General features: G+C 40.6%; 1 protein-coding gene across 1 annotated transcript in view; it reads left to right on the top strand.

The window, feature by feature from the left end:
- LGR4 (leucine rich repeat containing G protein-coupled receptor 4) overlaps positions 1-27294 on the top strand; it is a 79687-nt gene extending 52393 nt beyond the window's left edge. The window contains exons 5-18 of the mRNA XM_059825677.1: positions 11431-11646; positions 12302-12373; positions 14160-14228; positions 14826-14897; positions 14984-15055; positions 15742-15810; positions 16234-16305; positions 17908-17973; positions 19084-19155; positions 20098-20169; positions 20472-20597; positions 21991-22112; positions 22763-22837; positions 25856-27294. Of these exons, the coding sequence (XP_059681660.1) occupies positions 11431-11646; positions 12302-12373; positions 14160-14228; positions 14826-14897; positions 14984-15055; positions 15742-15810; positions 16234-16305; positions 17908-17973; positions 19084-19155; positions 20098-20169; positions 20472-20597; positions 21991-22112; positions 22763-22837; positions 25856-27132 (2452 nt within the window). The 3' untranslated portion in view covers positions 27133-27294. The remainder of the gene's footprint in view (positions 1-11430; positions 11647-12301; positions 12374-14159; positions 14229-14825; positions 14898-14983; positions 15056-15741; positions 15811-16233; positions 16306-17907; positions 17974-19083; positions 19156-20097; positions 20170-20471; positions 20598-21990; positions 22113-22762; positions 22838-25855) is intronic.
- The last annotated feature ends 313 nt before the right edge of the window (positions 27295-27607 follow it).

Raw genomic sequence — 27607 nt, 5'->3', positions numbered from 1 at the left:
TGTATAAATGCAGTGGTGGTGGAGTTAAACATTGATAGTTGTTCTTGCATGTCCTAAGGTGTTTAAGCAATTTTAAAGTGTTGTGCAAAAATGAATCATGCCCAAGTGGTTTGTATCTGGAGGAGGGAAAGGTGTTTCTGGGAAGGAGTATTGCTTGAGACATGCGTATTATTGGTTTTACTGGAAGGTGTTGAAATCATGCAGACAGTTACGAACACCTCAGCCATTATTGCTAGTTGCTCATAAGCGATTTCATATGTGCTTATACTATCTCATGGCTTATTACGTTTTATAAAGCATCTTAATCGGACCTTAATAGTTAGTTACAGCTCTCTAGGTGGTAGATGCTTATCGCTGTGATGAGGAGGTGGAAGGGGGAAGGGCTTCAAAATTTCTCCTCCTTTCTGCTTACCTACAGAGAGAGGGGGCAGATTATCTATTCCCTCGGTGCCAAAATTCAGGTTTCTGGCCTAAGATCCTGTTTCTTTCAGTGTTGCATCAGATGATGGAACAGTTTTGCAAAAAAAAAAAAGAAAAAAAATTAGTTTTGCAAAATAGCTTTGCAAACTATTGCGCAATTTTTGCAAAGGTGCTTTCTGCATTCCCTAAACTTGGATCGCGGCCACTACCTTCTCATAGTTGCGTGAGTATTCCCGCCTTTTCCATCTAAAGAAAGCACAGTAAGCAGCACGGGGCAGAATAAGATTGGCTGCAGATTATCCCGCTGGAGAGCAAGAGTCTGTGCAGTGCAGGGACGTGCCACCTCCCAGTGCAGCCACAGACCTGCGTCTGCCGGGCTGCTTACCAGCGAGGATCTCCTGCGCACCACGGCGAGCGTGGGAAGCACACAGCTCAAAGCAGGAGAGAGTGGCGAGTTTTGATGCCACGAGTTGGCACGGGCTTTTCCAGGTTTTTGGATCCAAGAGTAGGACGGATGCAGGTTTCCATTTGCAGCCATTTTGCAAATATAATGTCCACGTTTCCCTCTTGTTTTAGTGTGTGTGTGGAGGAGGAGAACACCTTGGTCTGAGGGCCACAATCTGCTTCGTGCAAATGCTATGCATTGTAATAGAAATCCTGCAAATTACATGATGTGAATAACCCTTCAGTAATTATTTAAAAAAACAAAACAAAGCTCCTTCCTGGCTTCCAGCATTTCTATGATGCCAAAAAAGCAACTACTCTAGTAAATACTTGTGTTGTCTACAAATCATCCGTTTCATTTTTGATGAACATGCTTTTCTCTCTACTTATTTACAGTAATGTTTGTCCTCTAATTAAAGTTTAAAACGTTAGATCTCCAGTTGCTGGTTTGATAATTTTATGTGCAAAAGGGAAGGGACAAAATTAAGGGAAAAATAATGAATGTTTAAATGAAGCCAGCATCTCTCTTTTTTAAATTCTTTTTTTTAATATGATTGGAAAGAAGATGATGTTAGATCCATTTTAAGAAAGCAGACATTTTAGTTGTTGAAAAAAAAATCATGGAATGATTAAGTAATATTGTATAATGTAACCAGTATTATCGCTTGACAGAACATCGTTGTAATTAAAATGTAATAGTAACAATTTAAAGTGTGGTGAGGTTTCCCTTTCAGGAAGCTTCATTGTTCATAAGCAAATGAGAAACTGTATCAATTTTGGGAAGATGAAAAAGGAGGAAATTGGGTTAATAAGTAGCAAGCTACTTGTTACTTCTTTTGCTGAGGAAAACCCGACTGAGTTTTCAGAATTGCTGTTAGAAATATAGTGGGCAAATCCAGCCTGGAAGTCATTGTGCATCAGTGTCAGAAGCTCAGAAAGATTTTTCTTCCACTGATGTGGATCAGGCTTTGTGCTGTCCCTCCCTCTGTTCCTGAGAGGGATATCTGTCTGCATTGCAAGATCACCATAATTTGTTAGAATTGGCAGCAATTTGAGAATAAATTGGTTTTTGAGACAAGTGTAGTGAGAAATGTAAAGCATTTTTCCTATGCAATTTGTTTACTTCACCAGAATGCACTTCTGTCATTTTAACGAATTTCAGGAAAACTTTCAGTTTATTACATCACTCATAAAATTACAGTGTAATTATGCATATCCCCTACTAACGTAGGGAACACCTTCTGGCAAAGGAATGTAGGACTGGTCCTCTGAATTTTGTGTGTGAGCGTGGAAACATAAGTGTCAGCCTGTTGCTTTATTAATTAAAAAAAAAAAGGAGAAAAAAAAAAAGGAAAAAAAAAAAAGATTTTTTTCCCCTGCCCCAAGGAATTTGTGTCAAAAATGGATTTAAAGCTCCTGAGCTGCTGTGACCTTCTTCTAAAACAAATAACTCTTTGCAGAATATATGCTAGAAAACCTGCTTCTACTTTTTTAATAGATAATCTCCATCCAAAACCTGCAAGTTTAAACATCATTTAACTGACTCTCTTTTGGCAGTTTCCCAGTTTGCTCTGAAGTAGGCTTTAGGGGGATTTTTTCTTGGTGAAGACACAAATTACTTGCTCATAAAACTTTATAGTATATTGATGATCATTTAGTTTGCAACTCCTGTAGAACGATCCAGTTTCTCTCTTAATGTGCTCCAATTTCTAGCTGCGTAGGAGGGTGGTTGCCACACTGTATGTATTAACGAGCCCTGTAAACATACCTGGGTGGAAATAAAGATGATGGTTACAGGAGCTTCATGATCTCTAATGTATATTATAGCTGGCGAGTCGCCAGCCTGGTTCAGAATACTAAACGATAGCTCTTTATTTTCTGTTTACATTGGATATTTTCCCAGCTCTGGCCTCCGAAAGAGAGTTAGAATAGAGTCCTTATTTATGGAGGTGAAATCTAGCAAAATGGAGGAATGTTACTGAGTGGAAACTTGCTGTCTAGCACCCCAGAAAAGTTTACCTGGCAGGATGTATGCTCCCATTATAAGACGCCGTGCTAGCTGGGACCGTGGGACTGCACTACTGAGACGGAAGGCACTAGTTGCCCAGCTTGTGCCCGCAGCTTTTGGTAGCAGAAGAACCTGACAAATAAGGAGCTTCACAAATGTAGCTAATAGTCGTGATGCATTTCAATTACTGCAACACATCAACAGTGTGTTTGCGTTATCACAAGGTAATGAAGTGGCGTACTTCGTACTTTAGATCTGGAAATGATGGTGGTGAGGTTTATTGGCGATCCAAGGGTCATAGGGAGAGCCAGAGGGAGTGAAGCGGTGGTGCTGCTCCAGCAGCCTGTGCGGAGCCTGAAAGGACCGGGAAGCCGTTTCAGAGGGTCACTTCTTTAAGTGCCTTAGTATATTTGACTGTGATGACTTATTTTGGTAACACTGCTTATTCTGAGCTCTGACCCAGAATGTGGGGATTTGTAAAACGGTTCTGTAAACTGCAGCAACTTCTAGGGTTGCGCTGATTCACCCCAGAAACCCAGCTACATGTGAATTTTAAGTCATAGCACAGAATATTCTAGTGCAATACTCCTTGTGTAACGAATACTGGAACTACGTTATTTAAACAAAGATTTTCAGATGCTTTGGAAAGGAGAACAATGTTCCATTTAAACTCAAAAACTAAATTGCTGCTAATTTTAGTGGGCATTTGCCATCAAATCCAGGAGTCATTTTTGAAAGCTTTGAAAGCTGGCAATGTATCGGAGACCATTTATTACAATTGTAGTTCAGGAATCGCCGACTTACTGTCCCTGCACGTGTGCCCACATGCAGGGAATATTAGTGTGTTCTGCAGCAATAGTTCAAAGCACTGCAGCTACGCTGTTATGCCACATTGCCAAATGGTGGGTACTGGGACAGTGCCAGCGTGGTACTCTACTGATAGCTCCTGCCTTTCTCTTTGTGTGGGTGTTCACCTGAGCTGCAGGGTAAGTGCCTTCATGCATGTGGTCAGCAGTCATTTTCTGCGGTACCCGGTAGCAGTTCTGGCTCCCTAGCCTGGTCTGCTCGCAGCCTCCGCTGCAGGATCATAACCAGTTTTGCAGTCTGCCTTCCTATCTCGGAAGGCTGGAGCAGGCTTGAGGCAGGATGAGGCAGGAGGCGTGAACGTGCTGAACTGGAATGGGATGATATTTTCTGGGAGAGGGAATCGGCTTGGCCCAGGCAGGAAAGACTGGGGTCCTAGTGTGGGATTGAGAGAAATGAGAGCAGGATCTTGCTTTGCAGGGTAAAAATGTACAGAAAAAGGGTGGGGACAGAGGATGGAAGCGTATTTCAGTCAGTCAGGACACGTTTTAAATGCGCTATAGCACATATCTGCTATAGCCTTATTATTATTTTCTTATTTTAGGAAGGATTCCTTATACAAATCAAGTTACATCTGTATTTATGAAAAAAACAAAACCCAAATAAAATCTAGAAGCATTCTGCTGGTACTGTAATGAACCCGCACAGCTTTAAGCGGTAGTTCATGTTGGTGACAACAATTTTAGTAATACAATCCATAAACAAAGGTGTCAGAAGGGAAGATCCCTGAATTTGGAGAGGACAATGCAAACACTGTCTTGTATCAAAAAATACACAGTTCTGTTCTAATTCTGCTAATTTTTTCTTAAAGTGTATTTTATGACCTCTGTTGATAATTTTGTGATTCTGGATTGTGGAATTTTGAAGGACAGGGCTATTTGTAAGGATAAGCTTGTGCAGGAGACTGTGGAAGATGTTCATTAATGGCAATGACTAGAGGAAGTTAAGAAGCATTATATGGTCTTACATGTAGTATGCACCTTGAACAGTGGCAGGTAGTTTTTCAACAAACCGACTTTTAATGGGTCGCCTTCTCCAGAGGCTTTTTAGTTCCCTGCTTCACTATTATTAAAGGGTTAAAGGGGACCAGCCCTCAAGTGAGTCTGTGTTAAGCTATAGGATTAAACTATCGGCACCAGATGGGAAAGGAAGAAATTCAGATGCGTTTTCTTTTTAACCTGCAAAACCAATACAAACTTAAATATGCTGAATATGCTTTCTCCTTTGCATTTTTTTTTTTGGAGTAAAGAATGTATAAAAGCTCTCCTGACCATGTTTGTGCTGAAAAATCTTTAAATATCCAGCAGTTTAAATATACTGCTTGGTGAACTTTACTTAATTGCTGAATGAAAAGAATCTCATTTTTCTATGCCGTGTTCACCTTCAGAAGCTGTTCTGGTTTTCTTGAAAGTGAGGTATGGGTATTTCTTGGGAGCTTCAGGAATCTCTGGGATTTTTGTAGTCTTTTTTTTTTTTTACTTTCTGGGCTTGCTTAAGGAATTGCTAAGGTTTAAATAAAAATTGGGAAATTCTTTAGAAATTGAATGATCAGAAACTTAACTGGGATGGTGGAAGTTACACAGCATATAGGTAAAGATCAGCTGAATCCTCTATGGGTAATTTGCAGAACACTTTGTATGATCTCTGGTACCATCTTAAACATTTAAATGGAAGAAATAGATGTGTTGGCACATCAGGACTGGTGGTTGAAAAGGCTTTGGCATGTATCATTAGTTTCTGAGAGCTGCTGTAAATTTGTCTTTGAATAAAGCAAATCCTTGTACTGATGTTCTCAACACATAAGGTACAGAGAGCTGCCGCTTGATACGGTGAGCAAACGTGTTGAGTATTTTAAAGTACCTCTGTTAACATGGTGGGTTTATTGCCTTGCATTGTAGCAGAATTTCCTACGTATCAGCTTATCAGTACTCAACTTCAAAACCTAAAAATCTACTCCAGTGTTTTTTGAGTGATTTCTTTGTGGTTTTTGAAGGAGCACTTTAAAGAGCAAAGTTCTTTAATGCTTGCCATTCAGCAGAAGTGGTTTAACACAAGAGCCAGGAGTGATTTTTTCTTTTATTAACATCGATGTTAAACTCTTGCTATTAGTACAAGGCAGTTAAAATTTCCCAGTTGCTGAAGCTTGGAAGGCCGAGTGTGGTGTCAGGTGAGAGCTAGCAAGGCTGGGATAGTAGCTGCAAAAAAATCTGCGATGGTCTGCTCTTCCCAGGCAAATAGTGTTAACAAAACATTCATAATTAATATTACTACTAAGATTATGCTTATGGGATGTATCTCACATCCGCAACACCCAGGTGGGCTTCGCATGAGGAGCGTGGCCGGCTCCTTGGGGAGCATCTACAGCGATGGCCACTGGCACGCTGCTGGTGGTGTGCCCCAGCAGAGCGAGGGTTGACCATAACATGCTTGGAGGGACTACAGGAAGAGAGTGAAACACAGGTTTTTTTTTTTTCTCCCCCTGCTGAGCTTTGTGCTCAGCTCTCCCCCTTGCATTCCTGCTCCCTCCGGACCGGCTGGGATCACGCAAAGCTGCAGGTTTTGCAGCCCTACCTGCGTGGCCGAGGAATGCTCTGCCTTGCCTCTCCCCGGTCCCGGTTCGGCGGGGAGGCTCGCTCGCTGTCTGGTACCTGGCGTCTTTGGAAGGATGGGAAAAGAGTAAACCAGAGAAGCAGCACCGGAGGGATTGGGCAGCCGGAGGAGATGTACAAGTGTGGCCCTGGAGGCCTCCCCGATGCTACCCGCCCAGGAGGGCTGCGGGCTGTAGGCAGCCTGCTCTGAGCAGTGCTGCTGGCCAGCCCAAACAGGGCCATGAGTATCCTTTCCTTTTAGCCTTTTTAACCCTCCAAGTCGATGCTGTGCCCAGTGCTGCTGTGCCCACTTCATTGGTAAACACCTGCTTGTGTCTGGCACAGCCGTTTCTGCGGCAGTTTGGTGTGGCGCAGGGGTGCTTCCGAGACCAGGGGAGGAGGGGGCTTGGCTGGCTCCTGGGAGCTCACTGAGGAGATTCAGTGGTTTATTTATTTAGTTAGTTATTTTCCTTAAGCTCCCAATGCTCCGGAAATGAATAAATTTATCAAGGTTTCTTCCTGCCTCCCCCCCCCGCCCCACTGTAAGGTATGAAAAAAGCTGGGTGCCATGCTGTGCCTCCCACTGTAAGGTAAGAAAAAAGCTGGGTGCCATGCTGTGCCTCCCACTGTAAGGTAAGAAAAAAGCTGGGTGCCATGCTGTGCCTCCCACTGTAAGGTAAGAAAAAAGCTGGGTGCCATGCTGTGCCTCCCAGGTATCTGCTCTCCATACACTAGCATACTCCTGGCAGGCCTGGCCTGAGATTTGTAGTGAAAAGCTTTATGAAAATTTGAAATCTCCTGGAGCCGAAATGGTAATTTTGGGCGTGCTTATATTACTGTATAAATATAAAAAAATTATATGTGTGTGTGTTAGACTTTGGAACTTTTATTCATTTGAATTGAGGTAGGAGTTCATACTAGTTTTACAGTTTCCTTAAAGCTGAGTTAATTGTTTGAAGACCTTTCAGTTGCTATGTTCTTTACTTGTTTTAACAATATGTCAAATACGGATGTAAGAGCTGCTGAATATATAGGTTTCTATCATCCTCCTGCTCTTTATTCTTGTGGAGCTGGAGTTTGTGTGAGGAGGGAACCTGACAGGTAATAAAAGTGAAGATGACAGTTCTGCAAGTGAACTCTGAATTTATAGACTGAAAGTAAAGGTCTCTCCCAAGCTAATGCCTATAGGGAAGCTGGAATTGGAGTAGCTTCTGAAAGATTAAGGAATTTAAGTACATGCTGCAAGCTCTAATTTAAAGAACATAGTCTTATCTTTAAAACTTTAATGGAAAAGGACAGTCTTTGTAAAAGTTCAGTCCAAGTGAAGAGCATTACTTGTTCTTTGCTAGTTACTGGAGTTAGTGAGTGGTCCCTTATTCCATCCTAAATAAAAGGTGTGGTCCTTAGTTGTAATATTTTGTTCAAGTTGTCAAATATTTTAGGTTTGCATTTCAGTTGTTTCACAGAGTGCTCTGTTATGTGCGTTTCATGTTAAGTAGAAGCATTTCAGCTGCGTTTTATGCATTGAACATAATGTGGATAAGCTTTGACTGTTTGGAAGAGGAAAAAAAAAAGAAAAAATAACCAGCACATCAGGCTTACACTAAGAGGCATGACAGAAAGCAAAAAAAGTGGATGAGACACGAGTGGCCGAATTAGTTAAAAGTAAGTCTTGAGGTATGACAAATAATAAAAGAAATCCAGCACCAATAAATACTTTTTGTGTAATCATAATAATACCCACTTTGGTTCTTTTGATGCTCTGCTTCTTCCAATCATTACAAATGTTAAACACATTTGTAAATCACAGGTTTTCATTTTAAAACTGTAAACGCAGCTCAACGGAAATTCTGGGCAAACAGTCAGTTTTCAACTATTTTATTGATATATCTGTTGGCCTCTGGAAAAATGTTGGGCTACCACAGTGATCTTCAGATGCGGAGATCAGCAAGTTGCTATGTAAATGGGGAGTGAGAGAGACACAAGTAATCACAGCGTGATGTCCTGGCTTTCTCCTTGACTTTGGCTTTATGATTTGACATCGCTAATTACTTTCGGCTCTATTCAGACATGGCATTTGTTAAGATGATGACAAATCTTTGCAAAGAAGTGACAGGGAGCCAGAAAAGTGCCCTCTTTCACCTTCCAAACCTACCTGCTCAGTGACAATGGTGGGTGGTGGTGTTCTTTCCCCCCTCCGTTTTACTGCTGTGGGCAGGAGAAGATGAACATGGCAAACTGGATGGCTGTGGAGAGCCACCAGTTTAAGGTCCAGAGTTATTTGTGTACTTGATCCATCTGAGCTGGGGGATGGAGGTCTTGGCAAAGCAAGCTGGGGATGAAGGGTCTGTCGTCTTCTCCATGACCCTCTTTGTTCTCCCTGGCTGAGAGTTTGACTCCCTCGTTGCGTGCGTCTGTCCTTCCTCTGGTCGTCATCTGCTTTAACTGTGGGAGAGGAGGAGCAGGGCTTGGGGCTTCATTGTGTGTTTTTGTCTTCCAAAGTCTGCTTGAGTACATGGAATTTAGCAAGGAGCAAAGTGAAAGTACAAACATCGGCGTAGACAAGTAGTCACAAGGACTGAGGCCAGCCTCTTGAGTATGCTCCTTTACTAAAAAAAAAGGGGAGGGAGGGAGAAATTAGTTTAAGAGAAGACTCGGATATATTTATTCCACTGGAAAATAATTCTTTTGATCTTCAGGGAGGTGTGTGAATTTAGGAGAGAGAAGAAAGACAGGTAATTTCTAGTTTTGTTTTTTTTATTTCTGAAGCAGAGCCGCAGGCTTTTTTCCTTACCCCCCGCCCCGTTATTTTTTTTCTTTATTATCATCAGACATTAAATTTCTCTGAAAGGTTCCAGTGCAGCCTAAAAGCATTCAAACAGAATAGTGTACACACCTGTCAGACCATGGGGCAAATGATAAGGGGATGCCAGTATATGAACCATAGGAATTAGCTCTTTGATGTACAGCTTTAGAGCTAATGGCATCTACTCATCTTAGGAGAGAGCCTTCGCAGTTTTGTAAGTTCCCGCTTATACTGGTGTATTTGTTACTTAATTTGATGCATTTGTTGACTTTTTATTACATGAAAATTCATCTGCTGACTTTTTTCCCTAATAATTTGAAATATTTAAAACACGTACATCACAACAAGAAAACTCTCTTTCACAGAAACAGATTTAAGTGCGTTAATTCTTGATCAAGCTTGTCTTCTCCCTTTGAATTCAGCACATCCTTTAAGTGTTGGGGTCCAGAAGCACTTTCACTACTATTCAAGCTGTCATGACTGTGCCTGGGGACAAATGTAGCGCAGTCACTTGGTCCACTCTGCCAGCCCAGAGAGGGATGAGGGACGGGATGAATGGCTGGAGGCAATGACTTCTTAAACTAGCCCAGCTAGACTTTCAAGAGCATGTCTGGTCATGGCTTTAGAAACACAGTGAATGCTTAATATAACTCAAAACCTGTGCTGATTTGTATCTTAATGAACATCGATGCTACTGGAGGAGCGTATACGTGTTTTGTCTCCCCAGACAGCAGCACACATACCGTGGCTGGTACACCAGTCGTTTCAAAGCAGTTATGCAAGGTGTTTTCTTCCACGTTTGCAGTGAAGTCACCACGGTTCAGCTGTGTGTTGACCTGGGGAAGACAGCCTCTAGGTCAGAGGACAGTCAAACGTTGCCTGTTGCTCTCAGCCCTATGCTGGCTCAGATCTGTTACAGTCCATTTTTTCCCATCTCATGGGCTATCACTGCTGACTTTTCCTCTCATCACCTTAAGAAGAATAGCACTTCAGTAATGTTTTGCTGCTTCCTGGGTCATCCCTTGCCACTGCCCATTCCAGGGGCTTCTGTCTGTGTAAATTCAAGCTTAAGCTTTTAGTATGGGTGGCTTTCCACTTTTGTGCCCAATGCATCAGGTTACGTGATATAGTGTAGACAAACGTGAACTGGTCCCCGTCTATGCCTTTTGCCTGCCCTGGTTGCCAGCGATGCTATCCAAGTAATTCTCTGCTGATGTAGGAAGATGAAAAAACAAATTCGTTCAGAGCATATTGCATGAGGAAGAAGCACATGTCATTTTGCATGAGAGTTTCTGTTGTTGCTGCCAAAGCCATCAGACAAGGTGTGCAGTATCAGGTTTGTCAGTTGTCATGGATAAGGATTCTATGTGAGACTCTGGCAGTAACACCTGCGCCTGCCGTCATGAGGGCTTCACATCTGGAGTCAGAGCTGAGGACATGTATTTTAGCCTCCTAGGTTTCCAGGTGTGGAGTTCTTTTTTGATGCTTTGAAACCTGAAGAAGCTGTGAAACCTAATAGCATAGGTGAGATGGTAACTGTAGCAGAACGAATTGTCGCACGTGGTTTGACTTTCTGTATGAAAGACAGCTAAGTTGCTTTCCACGTGCGTTACTGCCGCTAATGTTTCCAATCGGAGTTCATTTGGGGAAAAAGTGTGATGGCAGATCCGTAACGTACAATAGTCAACAGTGCTAATGTGCTATTTTGCATTTGTTTTGTGGAGCATGCTAGAAAGGGTCAGGTGCAAGAGTGAAAGAAGTTTCTCAGGTTCAGTTGATAATACAATGTTTTATTTGCCAGGATGATTCATAACTGACTTAATTCAAAATCTGCTTTTAATAATCTTGTTTTCTAAAGTAGTCGCTTAAAGTGTGTAGTAGTACCACAAAACGAAGCGTATAACAGTATACAATGCTATTGACAATGTAGCTCTAGGGATAATCAGTTCAAATGAGTAAATGCCTCTGTAATCTTTGATACACTATCAAGCTACCATTTTAAAGACTTGTTCCATTATTAGCAGCTGGGGGGTTTGTGCGGGAGAGGTGTCTATAGAGTTACCAATTCAGTTTGTTAAGCTGTTTATAAGCATGTGAATTTGTTAAAATGTTTTATTAAAAATGTTAGAGAAGAAGTTTTTATGAAGCTTTCTTTATGGGCTCTTCACTTTCCTTGAAAGGGTCTTCATGCGTTCTGATATGAAATTTATTTCAGTAAAACATACTTAAGCTTAAAAAAATATTCAGGAGTAACAGTAGTTTGTGAGTTTGCTATGTGAATTCTTTCTGTTTAAATGCAGGCGTTTAGATGCTAACCATATTACTGCCATACCAGAAGACAGTTTCGAGGGTCTGGTGCAGTTGCGTCACCTTTGGTTGGATGACAACAGTCTGACAGAAGTTCCCATCTATCCACTCAGCAATCTCCCCTCTCTGCAGGCGTTAACGCTGGCTCTTAATAAAATAACGCACATTCCTGATTATGCATTTACGAACCTTTCAAGTCTTGTTGTTCTGTGAGTATTTGTAACTGTATTTCATAGGTCGCTTTGATTTTCTCCTCAGTTAGAGTTTTGATTAATCTAGGATGGCAGTGAAAATGTATTTTGCTATGTTTTAGCTCAGTTGGCTAGTAACAGCGTATACTGCCAACACGAGATGATACCACATATACTTATACAATCTGCTGAAGGTTTGCTAAAGGCTTTCCCCTAAACAGAAAGTCAAACAGGCTATGGCTAGCGCGGTTGACGTATATTTTCCTGACATGTCATTTTAGTAATGAATATTTCAAACCAGTGGTTGTCAGAGAAAGTTTTCAGAGATATTAAAAGAAGAAAATACTATCTGCCGCAGAGCAGTTTCTCTGTAGTCTTAAATATCTCCAAGGATGAATATCCTATTTATATGTTTAAATTGTATTTTTATCACGCTCTGGAGAGTGAGTCAAGTTTTAAAATAGGTTGTCTTGACTGCTGGCAATCTATTCTGTTCCCATATGAGGATGAACTATTTCTGTCTAGAAGTGAAAGACATTCTTCTGCATAGTCCATCCTATGCAATGTTTTTTATAAACCATTTAGCTGTCTTGATTTCATAGAAATATCTGCCAATTTGTTAACTTTTATGAAATCATACACTTGTTTTCATACTTGTTTTTGGTTTTTTTAGACATCTTCATAATAATAAAATAAAAACCATAGGAAAACACTGCTTTGATGGATTAGACAACCTTGAAACCTTGTAAGTATGCTGCTTAAAGTCATTCATTGTTCAGTGTTTTGTCTCATTCCCAGCTTAATCAAGGTTACCTTACTGGTACGGTGAAGATTTTGCAAATAAGGCATGTGCACACTGCACAACACATACCACGGACACTCAGGTCCAGCTCAGGTTTCAGGACTGAAGGCTGGTATCAGTGCAGTGCTCCACCAAAACTAATTAACTATGTTGAGAAGCAGGTAAATATTAGCCTGGGTGAAATGTCACGCTGGGTGATGTAGCTGTAATGTTCCTAGCCCTGATCTAGCTGCTGTATCTTTGCATAGCACTCCACTGAGTCAGGTGGATATATCAGAAGTGTTTGAGTGGCCCTATGGGTGATAAGGGACAAATATTTGTTTCTCAGATTTACTGTAGGATTAAGCATATTTAAAATACACTGCCAAAACTGTTGCGTGACGATAGGAGGTTTCTCAGGGGGCCCCAGCGGGCTGTTTCTCCACTGCTTCCCCATTACTGGATGGGCACCGCTGCCTGCCAAGGAGGCTGTCGCTCACACGTCCCTACAGGTCCTGAACCGATCCTCTGCAGGCTGGTAGAGAACAGCCCAGCTCCTGGTTCCCAGCCTCTTGTACAAGAGGTCACCTGAGTTCACTTCAAATACCAGCAAATATTAAGATGATGGACTGGTTTATCTGAAACAGTGAGCCGTATGTTCCTTTGGACAGAAAGAAGGGGTGGGGGTGGGAAGCATCACCTTCCCCTCGCCCCGTGTCTGTTGTCCCCACTGACGATTCATACTTCCCCCAGAGCTGGGTGTCCGTAGCGGCCGGATCCTAGCTCCTCAGTACTCCTCGACCCCCGGAGTGCCTCCTTGGCAAGGAATGGCTTTCGGCTGCTTGGGTTATGTTCCCCATTTCCCTTCGGCTCACTCAGTGAAAGTCTAATAAGTGGTATCTCCTCCAGCGGTGCATTTTGTTATGCTTAGGAGAATGCTAAATAAATAAAACAAATGAAGGAGGGCAAGGGCAAGGCAGTGACAGCCTCTGAGGAGTTCGGATGAGTCCAGGAATGCTGCTTACTCCAACTATCTTGTCATTCTCTTAGAACCTCAATTAAGTAATTATTACATGCTATGTAAACATGCACAGCTGATGTCAGACTCTCAAAATGTTTTGCCCTCTTATAAGGAATCCCTTTTGCAGAAAAAAGATGGTAGCAGGTCCTGACATTACTGCTAGAATGGTGACAGGTTAACTGAGATTTCAACAGATCCCTATCACCGATGTGTGCTGATTCACTGTGATGAGATTTCCCTCTGCTTCTGTTCAGTATTTATAATCGGTTTTGCTACAAGGTCTGCTATTACCTAATGGCTTATTTACTGTTTATTTTACAAAACCTGAAAGAAAAGTTTTCTGAGTAAGCTAATACAGAGTAATCATTTGTATCTACTTTTTTTAAAAAAAAAACTTTGAAATCTTAGTTAATTTCCATGTAAATTCTGTTGAAGACAAATCTGTGAGGTGCTGAAAAATACTGAGCTTTGCTGGAAGGAAATGTCATTTGACTTAATATGAATAATCCTCTGGATGTTCTTTAATATCTTACCTAAGTTATTAGCTGGTTTTAAAGCATGCAAAACATGAGAAGACTAAATCTAAGTTAAAAATCAAGTTATTCTGTGGTCTAGTTAAAGATGTTCGGAGAACTCTTTACTTCCATTGAATGTGTTAAATAAAAATTATTTTAACAATTCATGTTCACTGTTAAGAATGTTACAATTTTCCTGCTTTGTTTCTTCTAGGGATTTAAATTATAACAACATGGTAGAGTTCCCCGAAGCCATAAAAGCACTCCCAAGTCTAAAGGAGTTGTGAGTATTACTTATTCCTCCTTTTTACCAGTTTTCTTTCTCCTTTCCGTAAATAAAAAGAGAAAAGAAATTCTCGGACTTAAGAATGCGTGTCTCATTATACAGCAGCCTAGTTCAGATTAAGTTATGCTAGGTGATGCTATAATTAAAGGAAAATATAATCATCAGCTAGAGAGGGAACCTGTTGAAAATGATTTTGGAGTTATATAAGCAAGCAATTTATTCAGGAGAACGATTAGCATAGATCTTAATCATGAGCTGGTTTTGGCTTCCAGTAGCAGAATTAAGTATTCACTGATCACACATGTTTTCCTTGCCCTCCCCTCCTTAAGAGGGGAAGAAGAAGAGTGAAAGCACAGGATCATGTTTTGGACAGGATAGTTTCTTTCTCATGAAATATTTTTAGTTTAGCTGATGTGCAGTAGACAGAAATCATACCTTCCAATTCATTCCTACAGTTTGACTTACTCCTATTTAACTACAGTCCTATTTTTGGCAGGATTGGGAATTGAGTAGGTGTGAAGAAAATTACTATTGGTTGAATCTACTGGCAGTATATTTTTAAATGTTGGTTTTCTTCTTTGCTAATCTCTTTAGGGGATTTCACAGTAACTACATTTCCATAATTCCTGATGGTGCATTTGCAGGAAACCCCCTTCTAAGAACGATGTAAGTAATTTTCACGCATCTATTTTTAGTCTTTAGCAGACAGTGACTGTAAGAACAGCAATTGAAACATGTTTTTCATTTCGCAGACATTTGTATGATAATCCTTTGTCTTTTGTGGGGAACTCAGCATTTCAGAATCTGTCAGATCTGCACTCCCTGTAAGTATCATCTCAACTATATAGTACAGTAAATGGGTATGAAATGTTGTGGCTAAGAACTCAAAATAACTAAATTTTCTGACTGGCTCTTACCTTATAATTTTTTTGCAGTAAGCTTTAATAAACTTTGTTACTGTTGGGAATATCCAGTTTCTTAAGAAGCTCTAGTAAATATGTTCTACAAGTTTTTGTTTTTTTTTTTTTAAATCTTCATTACCTTGCATAAGACATGTAACCTCAGGCCAAATGCTCAGGTTCTTACTTAAACAAACTGCACTATGTCCTAGGTGGTTTTTGAACAGGGATGTACATTGTGAGAATGTTTTGCAGGTTAGTGCATGCATGCTCTCAAAAGATACCAGTTCGGGGGGTGACGAGAAAGCAAAATGGAGTGAGACTTGAAACTTTGAACTAGAAACTACCTATGAGTTTATGCCCTTTTCACACGTGTATTGATACAACTCTTTCCAGGTTGATGAATTCCAGCTGTTTGCTAATGGACGAGTAATTTATTAAGCAAATTACTAGTGTAAGAAGCAGTGAAAAGACTGTTGTCTTGTGTAAAACTTGACCAAAACCAATAAGGATGTTAGAATGTCTCCTTAGTGAAAACATGTACCTGATAGCAAGATTGAATGTCACAATTCTTTGTGTAAGACAGCTAATTTTCATGGGGCTCTCTTTAGGGTCATTCGGGGTGCCAGCATGGTGCAGTGGTTTCCTAATTTGACAGGAACCGTTAATCTGGAGAGTTTGTAAGTATCTTCTAGAGAAATAATTTCCAATAATGTCTTGGTTTTGCTTCTTGTGAAGTGATTGAATTATGACTAGTGGATCTGGAGAGCAAGTGGATGTATGCTCTCTTCCTGTCAATAACGTTAAGTAATTATATAGCTTTCCTTACTGTGATACCTGGGTGTCTCTTAATTTATTATGCTTTTTTAATAGGGTAAGCTGACAACAGCCTATGAAAAAGCCATTCATACTAACCCCCCTCTCACAGAACTGAAAAACAGAAAAGTTGGCCTCTTCCAAAAAACCAAACCAAAAAAAATTTTGGTGGGTGAATCTAGCACCCTGATAGCGGAGACACCATACTACTTCTGCTCTTACATGTGCTTGTTATGCTGTCTGCCGTAAACAACACAAACATTTATATATGGGGTTTTTTTTCACAGAACTCTAACAGGGACCAAGATAAACAGTATTCCTGGTAATTTATGTCAAGAGCAAAAGCTGCTACGAACTTTGTAAGTATACACACTGTGCTCCGATTTTCATCTACATCAAAATATTTTAAAAGAAATTTAAAGCTAATTTAAAGCAAATGTAGTGCTTCAAATTGCTTATCCTAGTAGTTCTATCAAAGTTGGAAATCTGATTCTGGTTTCTTGATTCTTCAAAACAAGACTTATGGCAGAGTTGATGTAATGCCTTACATTCTTGAAACAGGGTCCCCTTTATAGGGATGCGCTGTATTTCTTTCCTATAAAAGATGCGTAAGGTGGTGCTGCAGAACAGACTTTGCATTTTCAAATTCACTCTGCCACCGTTCATTCTTAACACAACAGTAAACATCTACATTCAGAGGTTAAGGAAGAGTTTAGTGCTTTGACGTTTTGTGTTTGGGAACACAGGAGAGAGCAGCAGGGACCAAGAGGGAATGGAGGTGAGGATTAGGAAGAGGATAGTAATACAAAGGCAAGACAGAAAAGCAGTAAGGATTTGTTAAAATAAATGCAAATAAAACCAAACTGGAAAATGAAACCATTGTGGGGGGGGGGAAGCCATGTTTACAAGGGATACATGCAGGAAAACTTGGAACAAAAGCAAGTGGTGAAAAATGGAGGAGAAAAATATGTGCTGTTTTATAGAACAACAACTAGGGAAAAAGAATGACGAGGTAGGATTTATTTTCAAATGGCAGTTTATCTTTCGAACAGAAATTTGAAGATTGCTTGCAAGTTTCTAGTCTCCTTTTCTGCTGCATAGTTTCACAGGAAAACCTGAACTTTCCGAGCTCTGCTTAGGGAGGTACTAACATGCTAAATAAAAATTTGCACCGAATTCCTGCATTGCATACCATCTATTAAGTTTATTCTAAAAAAAGCAGGTTATCAATAAATCTTTTTAGATTACAACTCTCAGAACTCAGTCAATTTGAACTGTATGGTTTTGGGGTATTCGTATATCCAGACGCAGAGCTGAAAGCAGTGCCTATAGAATCAGAAACGTTGATTGGGAGGGATCTCATGAGCTGTTGAAGCCTCTACAAAGGCACGGCCTGTTTCTCTGTTACTTTGCAGTTACAGAACATTAGTTTCAGTTGTTAATGTTCGCCAAATAAGAGAGTTTTGGGATGGATTTTTTTCACACTTGCTTGCTTTATGTGCCTGGTTGAATATTTCAGGAGAGTAAAAAAAGAAGTAATAAAAATGTTTATGAAATTCAGAGGCAAAAAGGGGGAGAGATACAGAAATGTAGTTTTTAAAAGGATTACATGAACAGAGTGAATAAAAGGCAATGAATCAACATTTTACAAAGTTATATAGACAGCCTTATTTCTGCTATTTGCTGACTGTTGCAAGCTTGACATCGCAGTTATGTTTTTCTACTTTTTTGGGTGTATATATGTATAATCAAAGTGCATAGTGAGGCCAGTTAGGATGACTGTGGAGAGGTCACACTTGTGAGTCCCTTCCTGATTTTCTCTAAACCGCCCTTAGTTTTTCTGCAGAACGTTACTAACAGGAAAATTTTTCTGCCAATCCATTTAATGGTTACAAGTGATGAGATGTTTCAGGTAGAAAAGACTTGAACTAAGCACTTTTCTCCCATTTTGTGTTTTGAAGGGACTTGTCTTATAACAATATAAAGGACCTCCCAAGTTTTAAGGGCTGCCACTCCTTGGAAGAAATGTAAGTAGAAATACATGTTGTTTATCTTCATTACCTCCTTAGTATGCTGAGTTCAAGTCTCTAGAAATGTCTTGGCTTCGTGTTTGATCATAAGTACAATTGTAAGATTAAGGCCAGAGAGAGATAATATGATCGTCTCATGTGAGGAGTGTACTGGGCAGAGAATTCAGCCACTTGTGTTTTCCTCAATTAGCTAAAGTTTAATTGTTCCTGTGGCACAAAAAAGAATGAAGGACACCTTAATCCTGCATTTCATAGTAGTATTGCTTTACGCATAAATAGAATGAGCATTTATGTGTTCTCCTTCCTGCCTCTTCTCTTTCACTCTTATTCAGTTCCCTCCAACCATCAGCCTATGCTTGTGTAAAATGTTTTTTCCTCTAGTCCCTGTAAGACACATTCAAAACACATCTTTACTTTTCTTTACTTCATTGCTTTAAAGCTTCTTAAGCTTAATTTCCAGACCCTTTGCATTTTTTTTCTGCCTGCACATGTTCCTACTTCTCCTTCTACCTCTTTTGCACTCAAGCTTCTTTCTCCTTAACTGAGTTGGGCTAGTAGACTTCTCACAGGCCTTTGCTGTTATACTCTTGACATCGTCGGGCTTGTTGTACACATGGTTCATTGTAAAGGGAGCTAGTGAACTGGCAGTATAATTTGCCCACTAGCTCTTGAGGTGTTTCTCCACACTTCCCTTTCATAAATCTGTATTTCGAGAAAAGAAAGTGCACCCAGGGTTAGAATATGCCTAAAGATTCCCTGCAGAATTAAGTAGATTTGTTTTAAATCTCAGTGTGACTCTTCAAAGTTCACAAAGTGTTACTTTTAGCTGGGAAATAATTTAGTCCACGCTTAACAGTCTCTTCTAAATTAAATGAGTTTTGAATTGGGATTGGGCAGAGGCACCACAAAAGAGCTTCATGGTTGTATTGATATGGCTAACGTGAAGCGCGGAGCAGATACCTAAATAGTTGGCTTACAAGGGGAAATGAGAAAAATCTTGCCATTGGTAAGGCTAAATCTGCGTATTAGCAGGCACCGAGCTATCCCTTGGCTTGAAGTCAGCCCAGTTAGCCAATAAAGCTCTGTTTCTACTTCTTCACTTTGCAGTTCCTTACAGCATAATCAAATCCATGAAATCGCAGAGGATACCTTTCGAGGACTGTCCTCCCTTCGCATTCTGTAAGTGCGTGTAGCTGCATACTGAGTCAAGTAAGATAATGTTTTTGATTTCCGTGTAAGCTGATGTCAGGGTTGGTGTTACAAATCTGATTGATGGCAAAAGGCCAGGTATGCTGGATCCTAAGGTGAAGCAAGAGATACTAGCAGCAGCCAGTTTCAGTCCTGTTCTTTCTATTCTCCATTTCGCTTTTATAAAGATTTTTTAAAAAAATCTTTATACAGAGAGAGAGAGTTAAAAAATGAGATTTTTTTCGGTAGTCCACTATTTTGCATTATTACTATATTATTCCATTATATAGTATTTGTTGTTGAGATCCTATCTGTTTTCCCTAAGAGGAGCAGACCAATACACAAAATTATCCCTGCCCCTTACATGTCTAGCTATATGAAGATTGTACAGGAACATTGTGAAATTATCAGAAAAAAAAATTCCACAAATTGACAGGTGTTTTAAAAGGAATGTCGTAAGTCATGGTGGTCCAGCAGGAGCTGGATCTGGATTTTGAAATCCAACAAAGCAGATGCCCTTCTGCTTGTTCTTTTGTTGTCTTCCCCCACCCCTGCCGACGTGCCCTGCCGCAGGTGTGGTTTGTCACTGAAGTGATCGTCCTGGCACCTTCACCCTGGGGATGGGTGGTGCCAGAGCCAGCCCCTGCCTTGGGAGCACAGGCTGAGTTGCTAGCAGAAGGAAGGGGAAGGGGGCAGGAATGCGAGATGGATGCTACCTTGGGGATGAGCTGAAGCAGGATACAGCTGCCCTACCAAGGGATTTGACTGCTACGGCACCTGGCTGACAGGGGAGAGAGGGGAAGTGGGAGGGTTGTTCGGCTTTTCTGACAAAGGCATAATGTATTTGTCACCTTAGCTTTCTTTCTCAGTACAGTGGCTGTTACAAAGTTTTGATGAAACTGCTAAAATAATCTCATTTGGCATTCATTGCAGTGACCTCAGTAGAAATCGGATCCATCAGATCCACAAGGAAGCTTTCACTGCTGTTGGAGCTATTGTTAACCTGTAAGTAGGCTATTCTGTGCAGCGACCTCCTCTCTCTAGCATTAAACTGCTGAGATAAAGCTAAAAATATTGACTAAAATGGCTATGTGCCCATCGTGTATTTCATCTCTGTGGATCATGAACCTCTTGCAAGCTTGAACGTACGTGGGGCACACTTTAAAGTGCCTGCTGCACTGACAAGCATTGGCCAGACCGCAGCCGCAGTATGAGACTTTAAAAAGCCTTCCTACTTGAGTGAAATGTATGCTATAGGATCTTCAAGCTTGCTTTGTTGTAACTCTGTCTTAATATTCACATTTCAGAGACCTAAGTTTCAATGAACTCACTTCAATTCCAGCTGAGGGATTGGGTGGACTGAACCAGCTTAAACTTGCAGGCAATTCTGAGTTGAAAGAAGCTTTGGCAGCAAAGAACTTTGCAAAGCTCCGGTACGTTGGTAAATAATATTACAAAGTGCCTCACTACCTTTGACAGTAACAAGCAACGTGACAATAAATTAAGCCCGTTTAGATAATACTCATGACAAACAATCCAGCCCTTTGCCAAGTCCTATATTGCCTTAATGTTGGCATATATGAAAGGGCATCTGACTATTCTGGTATGGGAGCCATTTGCAGACAGTTTTCTTGCAACCTTTTATATATTTCCTCCACCACTTTTCAGGCAGATATCATCTGACTTTGGTGTAGTGGTTTGGGTGGATTCCATTTGTTACTGAACTGAGCACATCTGTCTTTCAGAGTGTGGAAAATGGGAGCAGACGGGCAGGTGTCTGATTCCTTAATTACCACGATTTATACATGTGCTGTTTATTCTTGGAGGCAAACGATAAGGGTAACAGTAATCCTTCAAATGGAAACCTGGTGCTGATTTCAGTGGGAGGTGGATCAGACAGTGATTAACTGTTTTGCTTTTTGAAAGATCTTTCTGCACATGAATATTTCAATCCTCAAGAAGCAGTTAGAAATTGTTTCCCGTACTGTCCGATGGAAAAATGTGGAGATGAAGATGCTGTTAACTTGTCTAAGGCCAGCAAAGGAATCCATGTCACTTTTAGAATCAGGCCTCAGCAGATTGGTTTTTTGGTTTTGATCTGTGTTTGAGAACTAATGCATTGCGGGATCCTTTAGACTGATGTTCCTCCTAAATATTTACAAGAACGAAATTCAGGAACAGTACTGTAGCTAGTTGATATAGTAGCCTTGAGTCAGAAAAATTATCTTCTGGTCTGCTATTACCTCGTTGTTTACGTGGACTTTTTAAAACTCTGTATGTAGCTGTACTTCTGCTCTACTTGGATTAATAGTAAGTACCGTTTCTGTCAAACACACAAAAAGACAATAGCAAAAAAAAAAAAATCTTATTTTGGGTCCACAAAATGAAGAGTGAGAAGGAAAGATACATTTTTAACATTGTGGTCATCTGAGAATTAACTTTGTTACAAAACAGTTACTCTTTAATTAACTTGCTTCATTAGTTTTCGGTTTTAAGTTGTACAGTGATGCCACAAACACTGATCAGAATTTGTTTTGTATGTGGAGCAGAAGGAGTAGTAAAGAGAGCTAAATGTCACAGAATTTTCTTTGTACTCCTTGCAGCAGACAAGACTTTGATGCGTCACCTGTCCTTTATTTCAGTGCAAAAGTTCATCAGAAATAGTTACAACTGATCCAATTTGAAATAGTCTTTTATTAGCGACCGTGACAAAAAGAAGCTTCAGTTTTAGTACTGCAGTGTGCCACTTAAATATCTTTTAATAGACTGTAATCTTAACTCAGGTTACAATCGGTAACACTCTTTGATGTTCTGCCTGTGTTTCAGGTCACTCTCTGTACCGTATGCTTACCAGTGCTGTGCATTTTGGGGTTGTGATTCTTATTTAAACTCTAATGCTGAAGATTCCAGTCACCAAGATCAAGGTGCCTTGATGGATCGTGAGAAGGGTAAGTATTTCATTGTACTAAACCGGCAGTATTATTTTGGGCCAAACTAGATGGAATAACAGTGTATGTTGTCTTTGAATAAGGAAATTTTTAAAATTTAAATCTTTGTAGGAATATAAAAACTGTCTCTGAAAGCGCTTGACAGTTGCTTACAGATAGGCAGTGCCATGTTCTTTCTGAATCTGTGAAATGGATTTATCTGACAGTGTAATATTTGCCTGTTTAAAAAAAAAATTTTTTTTTGTTTTTTTTTAAATTCTAAACTGCCAGTATTGTTTCTGTCATTTTCTGCCAGACAAAAATTTTTTATGGGTCTCAGTATTGCGACCTTCCTGTTGCTTGTCCTTCCACTGTCTACTTCAAGGCCCACAGGTCTTTCCCCGGTGATGAAGGATGTTGCTGCTTTGTTGCAAAGCATTGTGAGTAGCTGGGACAGGCAGTAGTAACTCAAACTGCTGCAGTGATTTCTGCGCTGAGCGTTCGACCTTATGTGGCAAACCAGAACAGCTTCACTTGTTCAAGGCTTGAATGTTGGTGAAGAGTTAGGTGTTTGATCTTTCAGAGAACTACTTCCATCCTAGGCAGCTTCACTGCATTTCACTTTTTTTCTTCCTACAACTAATCTGGTTTTCATTTTTACTTGGATACAGCTGATGCAGATGTTCTAAGAAATGAGGAAAATGAGGAACTGGGGCAGACTATTATTCACTGTACACCAGCAACAGGTAAATCTTATAATGTGCTTTAGCCACATTGTGAACTTCAGGCATGGTGTTGTGCAAATAGCTGCAGAATGCCATGTTTCATTCCTCGTAGTCCTTCTACAGTGCTTGGGTGAAACTTCATTTGATGTCAATGTTGTGTTGGATGTGAAATCACAAAGATTTGGCTCAGCTTTAGACATGCAGCACTATGTTGGAGAACCACGCTAGGGAAAAAAATGAAGTTTGTTTCTGTAAGCAGAACGTGCAAGACTGTAATACTTGTATTGAGAGCTTGCTGTGTTTAATGTGCTGTCCCCTAATTCTGTGTTACTCTTGCCAAAGAGAAGTCTGTGGAGCAGCTTGTATGAATGCTCATCTGTTTCAGTGAGAAGCCAGCTTGTGCTTTAAAAGCTTAACTCGAACTGCTGTCATTGGTGGTTTTAACTAAGCCTGATGTCTTCGCAGGAGAGAGGATGAGGATCGCTCATGTGATCTGCTCTCCAGCCCTGCTATAGCAGCATTAATTGACAGCAGAGGGCTGTTACAAGTAGCTGGAGCAGGCAGTAGCATCTTAAACTGCTACAAATATTTGTGCAATTGAGTAGTCTTATTGGCATACCAGAACTTCTCCAATTCAGGCTTGAACAGTTCAGGAGTGTTGAAAGTCTTTGATCTTGCAAACGAGTATTTTCACTCTAGGCAGCTTTGTTGCTGGCCTTCTCCTTATCTTCCTCGAACTGCAAATTTCCACACACAGTTCCACTTGGCTCCTAGAGCGCTTGCTGTGGTGCCTCCTACTTCCTTGCCTTCGCCATGGGATCTCCGGAGGATTCCTTCTATACATCTTGTACCCTCCTGTTTGCATAAACAGGAACACATAGATGGGGGGAACAGTATGCTTCCAGTGAAGTTACTTCTGGATGAGCAGGGGTCTTCCAAGTCTTGTTTCATTTTCTTCTTCATTTTACATCCATTATGAAAATCTGTTCACCCTTCATCTTTAGGGCTAGCTCCAGCTTTAGTATACAGAGTATCACAAGGATTTCTTGATCACAGCCAAAAAAAATTGTGGTCAGAAAGTCAAATACATTATTAATGTAACTGTACGTGATCTGAGAATTAATTTGACCAATGCTGCTGATTTGCTTTTGATCTCCTACTCACAGAATGAGAATTCAGATGGTGTGTTACATAGGTTAAATCTTTAAAGCCTTCAGCTCTCTCTTTTTGCCCGTGCCAGAGATGCTGTAGCTCTAAAAGGAATGAAGAGCTCGTTTTACGAGTTCAAAATTTGCCTTGTTTTTCACCAGTCCCTCCCATACTAACAACTTGTTTTCTATGCCGTGCTGTTGTCTGGTCGTAAGTAGGACACTCCACCCACCATCTAAGTTCTGAATCATTGCTCATCTCGTAGATCCACTTTCCATGTTGCCTAATGGCAGGAATGAATTGCTGAACAGTGGCACTCAAGTAGCATATCACTGAAAGCCATGAAACTCATCCTTCTGAGCATGGATTTCCCTCGGTGGGCTGGGAATATTAGCAAGAGAGGAGGGAAACTTCTAACTCTAAGGATAGTTAGACCTTGGGAGAAAGACAGGAAAGTGTGATGGGTTTTGTTTGTCTAAAGATACCTCACTGTACAGCTACTAGAAAACAGACTTCAAATTGATTTTGGAAGCACAGCATTGACATTTTAAAATTTCCTAAGTAGGAAGAAGATTCAGCTTAGCAGGTATTGTTGTGTCATGTGAATGTGCTGTAAAAATAATTATTCTTGCGAGGATGTCTTACTCGGGAATACCTGCAAAAAAAGGGATTTTACTGCTGATTTTACTGGTCTGATAATCCAGTTAGCACCATTATGTTTTGCCCAGAAATGAAGCTTGCTCGTTTAGACAAACAAAAAGGTTCTTTTTTGACTTGTCGGTTCAGTAATTTCTGGAAGTTGCTTTAGGCCTTGGGAGGTTTTTGCACTGACATTTAATTGTTCTGCGCTGTTGCTGTTCCAGCCCACGTTAGGGATGGGTTGTACTTACCTTTCGCCTGCCTAAAGGGAGGGCATGAGCTGCGCGGAGCCGGGAGTCACGGGCTGAATCTGGCTCGGAAGCTCCGGCCCGAGGTGGCAGCACAGTTTGGCATTTTTTTGCTCTGCCTTCAGCTCCCAGAGTGCCCAACTGCAGGGAGACATCCCTGGCCATTGTGCTTCGGACAATTAGCAGTGCCTAATGGGGATGGAGGAGAGGTTAAACTCTTCTAATTGTTCTTTAAAATCGGTAGGATTTCCCTATGGAATAAATAGCAATTAGAAGGATTAGAAGGGTAAGCAGTAGTAGTGACCTTTTTTCCTTGTCTCGCCTCATATTATTTTGCTTGATGGATGTTTTTTATTATGTAAGCTTTTTTAAGTGGCAAAAGCAGAAGAAAAAAAAATCATTTTCCCTATATGACTTCCCAAGCTCACAGTGCCTTTCAGTGACAAGGGTGGGGGAGAGGGCTTGTGGTAAATTCCTGTCCCTATTAAAGCTGATTAAATTGAATTTGTCGGCTGTTTTACAGATGTTTCCTTGTGACCAAAAGTTACTCCAGAAGGCATGTTTGTGAACTATTTTTTTGCAAGAACATATTACTTCTAAAAAAAGTCTTTCCCCTTACAAGTTGGTTGTGAACATTTGCTTTTATTTTGTTACCAGCTTTTTAAATTAAGTATGAAATCTAAAGAAAATAAAAAGTATTTAGGTGGCACTAATAAAAGCTATTTTGAGTAGCTAAAAGGTAATTAAGTTTGTTTAGCTAGCTTGTTTATACAAAGTATTTTCAAGTGACCATTCATCGCAGTAATTATTATTTCAGGCATAATTAATTAGTAAATAGCTTCAGCAGAATAGTTTACTTTCAGCTGACCTATTTAGCAGTTCAGCTGTGTACTCTATTCATGAATTAATGAGAGTGCTCTTGTAATACCTTTTGAAAATCTTGCGTATGAAGGCACAATTTTTTTTCCTAAACTGGTTGTCCTTCTGTTTTTTTTTCTTCTAGGTGCTTTTAAGCCTTGTGAATATTTATTGGGCAGCTGGATGATTCGACTTACTGTCTGGTTTATTTTTTTGGTTGCTTTGTTCTTCAACCTGCTTGTCATGTTAACGATATTTGCATCCTGTACTCCATTGCCATCTTCCAAACTGTTTATAGGCCTGATTTCTGTCTCTAACTTATTTATGGGAGTCTATACTGGTATTTTAACTTTCTTGGATGCTGTCTCTTGGGGAAGATTTGCTGAATTCGGCATATGGTGGGAGACTGGCAGTGGTTGCAGAGTTGCTGGGTTTCTTGCAGTCTTTTCGTCAGAAAGTGCCATTTTTTTCCTGATGTTGGCAGCTATTGAACGGAGCTTCTCTGCGAAGGAGATCATTAAAAAGGGGAAAAGCAATCGCCAAAAACAATTTCAAATTGCGGCAGTTTTTGCTTTCCTGTGTGCCGTGGTAGCGGGATGCTTACCACTTTTTTATAAAGCGGAGTACTCGGCATCACCCCTTTGCTTGCCCTTCCCCACTGGAGAAACACCTTCCTTAGGTTTCACCGTAACTTTAGTGCTCCTCAATTCATTAGCGTTTTTGCTAATGGCTATTATCTACACCAAACTGTATTGCAACTTGGAAAAAGAGGACCTCTCTGAAAACTCGCAGTCCAGCATGATTAAGCATGTCGCTTGGCTAATCTTCACAAACTGCATCTTTTTCTGCCCTGTTGCATTTTTCTCATTTGCACCGTTGATCACTGCGATTTCTATCAGCCCTGAAATCATGAAGTCTGTTACTTTGATATTTTTCCCGTTACCTGCTTGCCTGAATCCAGTTCTGTACGTCTTCTTCAACCCGAAGTTCAAGGAAGACTGGAAGCTGCTCAGGCGCCACGTGACCAGGAGGAACGGAGCGGTAGCAATTGCCGTCAACGCTCAAGGGGGCTGCGTGACACAGGATTTTTACTACGACTGTGGCGTGTACACCCATTTGCAGGGTAACATCGCCGTGTGTGAATGTTGCGAATCGCTCCTTTTATCCAAGCCCGTGCCCTGTAAACATTTAATAAAATCGCACAGCTGCCCCGCGCTGGCAGTGGTGCCTTGCCAGAGGCCGGATGGCTACTGGTCGGACTGCGGCACCCAGTCAGCCCACTCCGACTACGCGGACGAGGACGACTCCTTCGTGTCGGACAGCTCAGACCAAGTGCAGGCCTGCGGCCGTGCGTGTTTCTACCAAAGCCGAGGATTCCCTTTGGTTCGTTACGCCTACAACATACCGAGAATTAAAGACTGAAAAGGCTTTTTGCCATCAGCTGTTCTAATAAAGAGGTATAACGCTTTGTAGGCCGTTGCCTGTTTTGACCTTTCGAGCAGGAAGCACTTTTGTAATCGTTTAGTGTCATTTGTAAAGAAGGGAAGCGGGCAGTAACTTCTTGAGCCATACATTTAAAAATAATTAAACAAATAAATCAATTGCCCTGACTGTAAATAATTGGTAAACCAAATCTGTTACCCAATATTTTTACTCTTTCCACACAATAGTGGTTTCTTTTATACAGTTTTTTACATGCTAATGGTGTGTTTCCACATGGTACTCCAGTTGTACTTTGCTTCTGCTGTTGGCAAGGTAAGTTCTGTTGATTTTTTCTTTTTTTTTTTCCTGCCAAAGCACAATATAAAGGACAGCTGTTTAATATTAAAGAAATTATTTTTAAATGTGACTTTTCTATAATTAAGCAAAAAACTCTCTTGCTAGCTTTGTATAGTGT

This window comes from Gavia stellata, chromosome 17 (assembly GCF_030936135.1).
Source record: "Gavia stellata isolate bGavSte3 chromosome 17, bGavSte3.hap2, whole genome shotgun sequence".
Taxonomy (NCBI): domain Eukaryota; kingdom Metazoa; phylum Chordata; class Aves; order Gaviiformes; family Gaviidae; genus Gavia; species Gavia stellata.
This window is presented reverse-complemented; position numbering and strand designations above follow the sequence as displayed.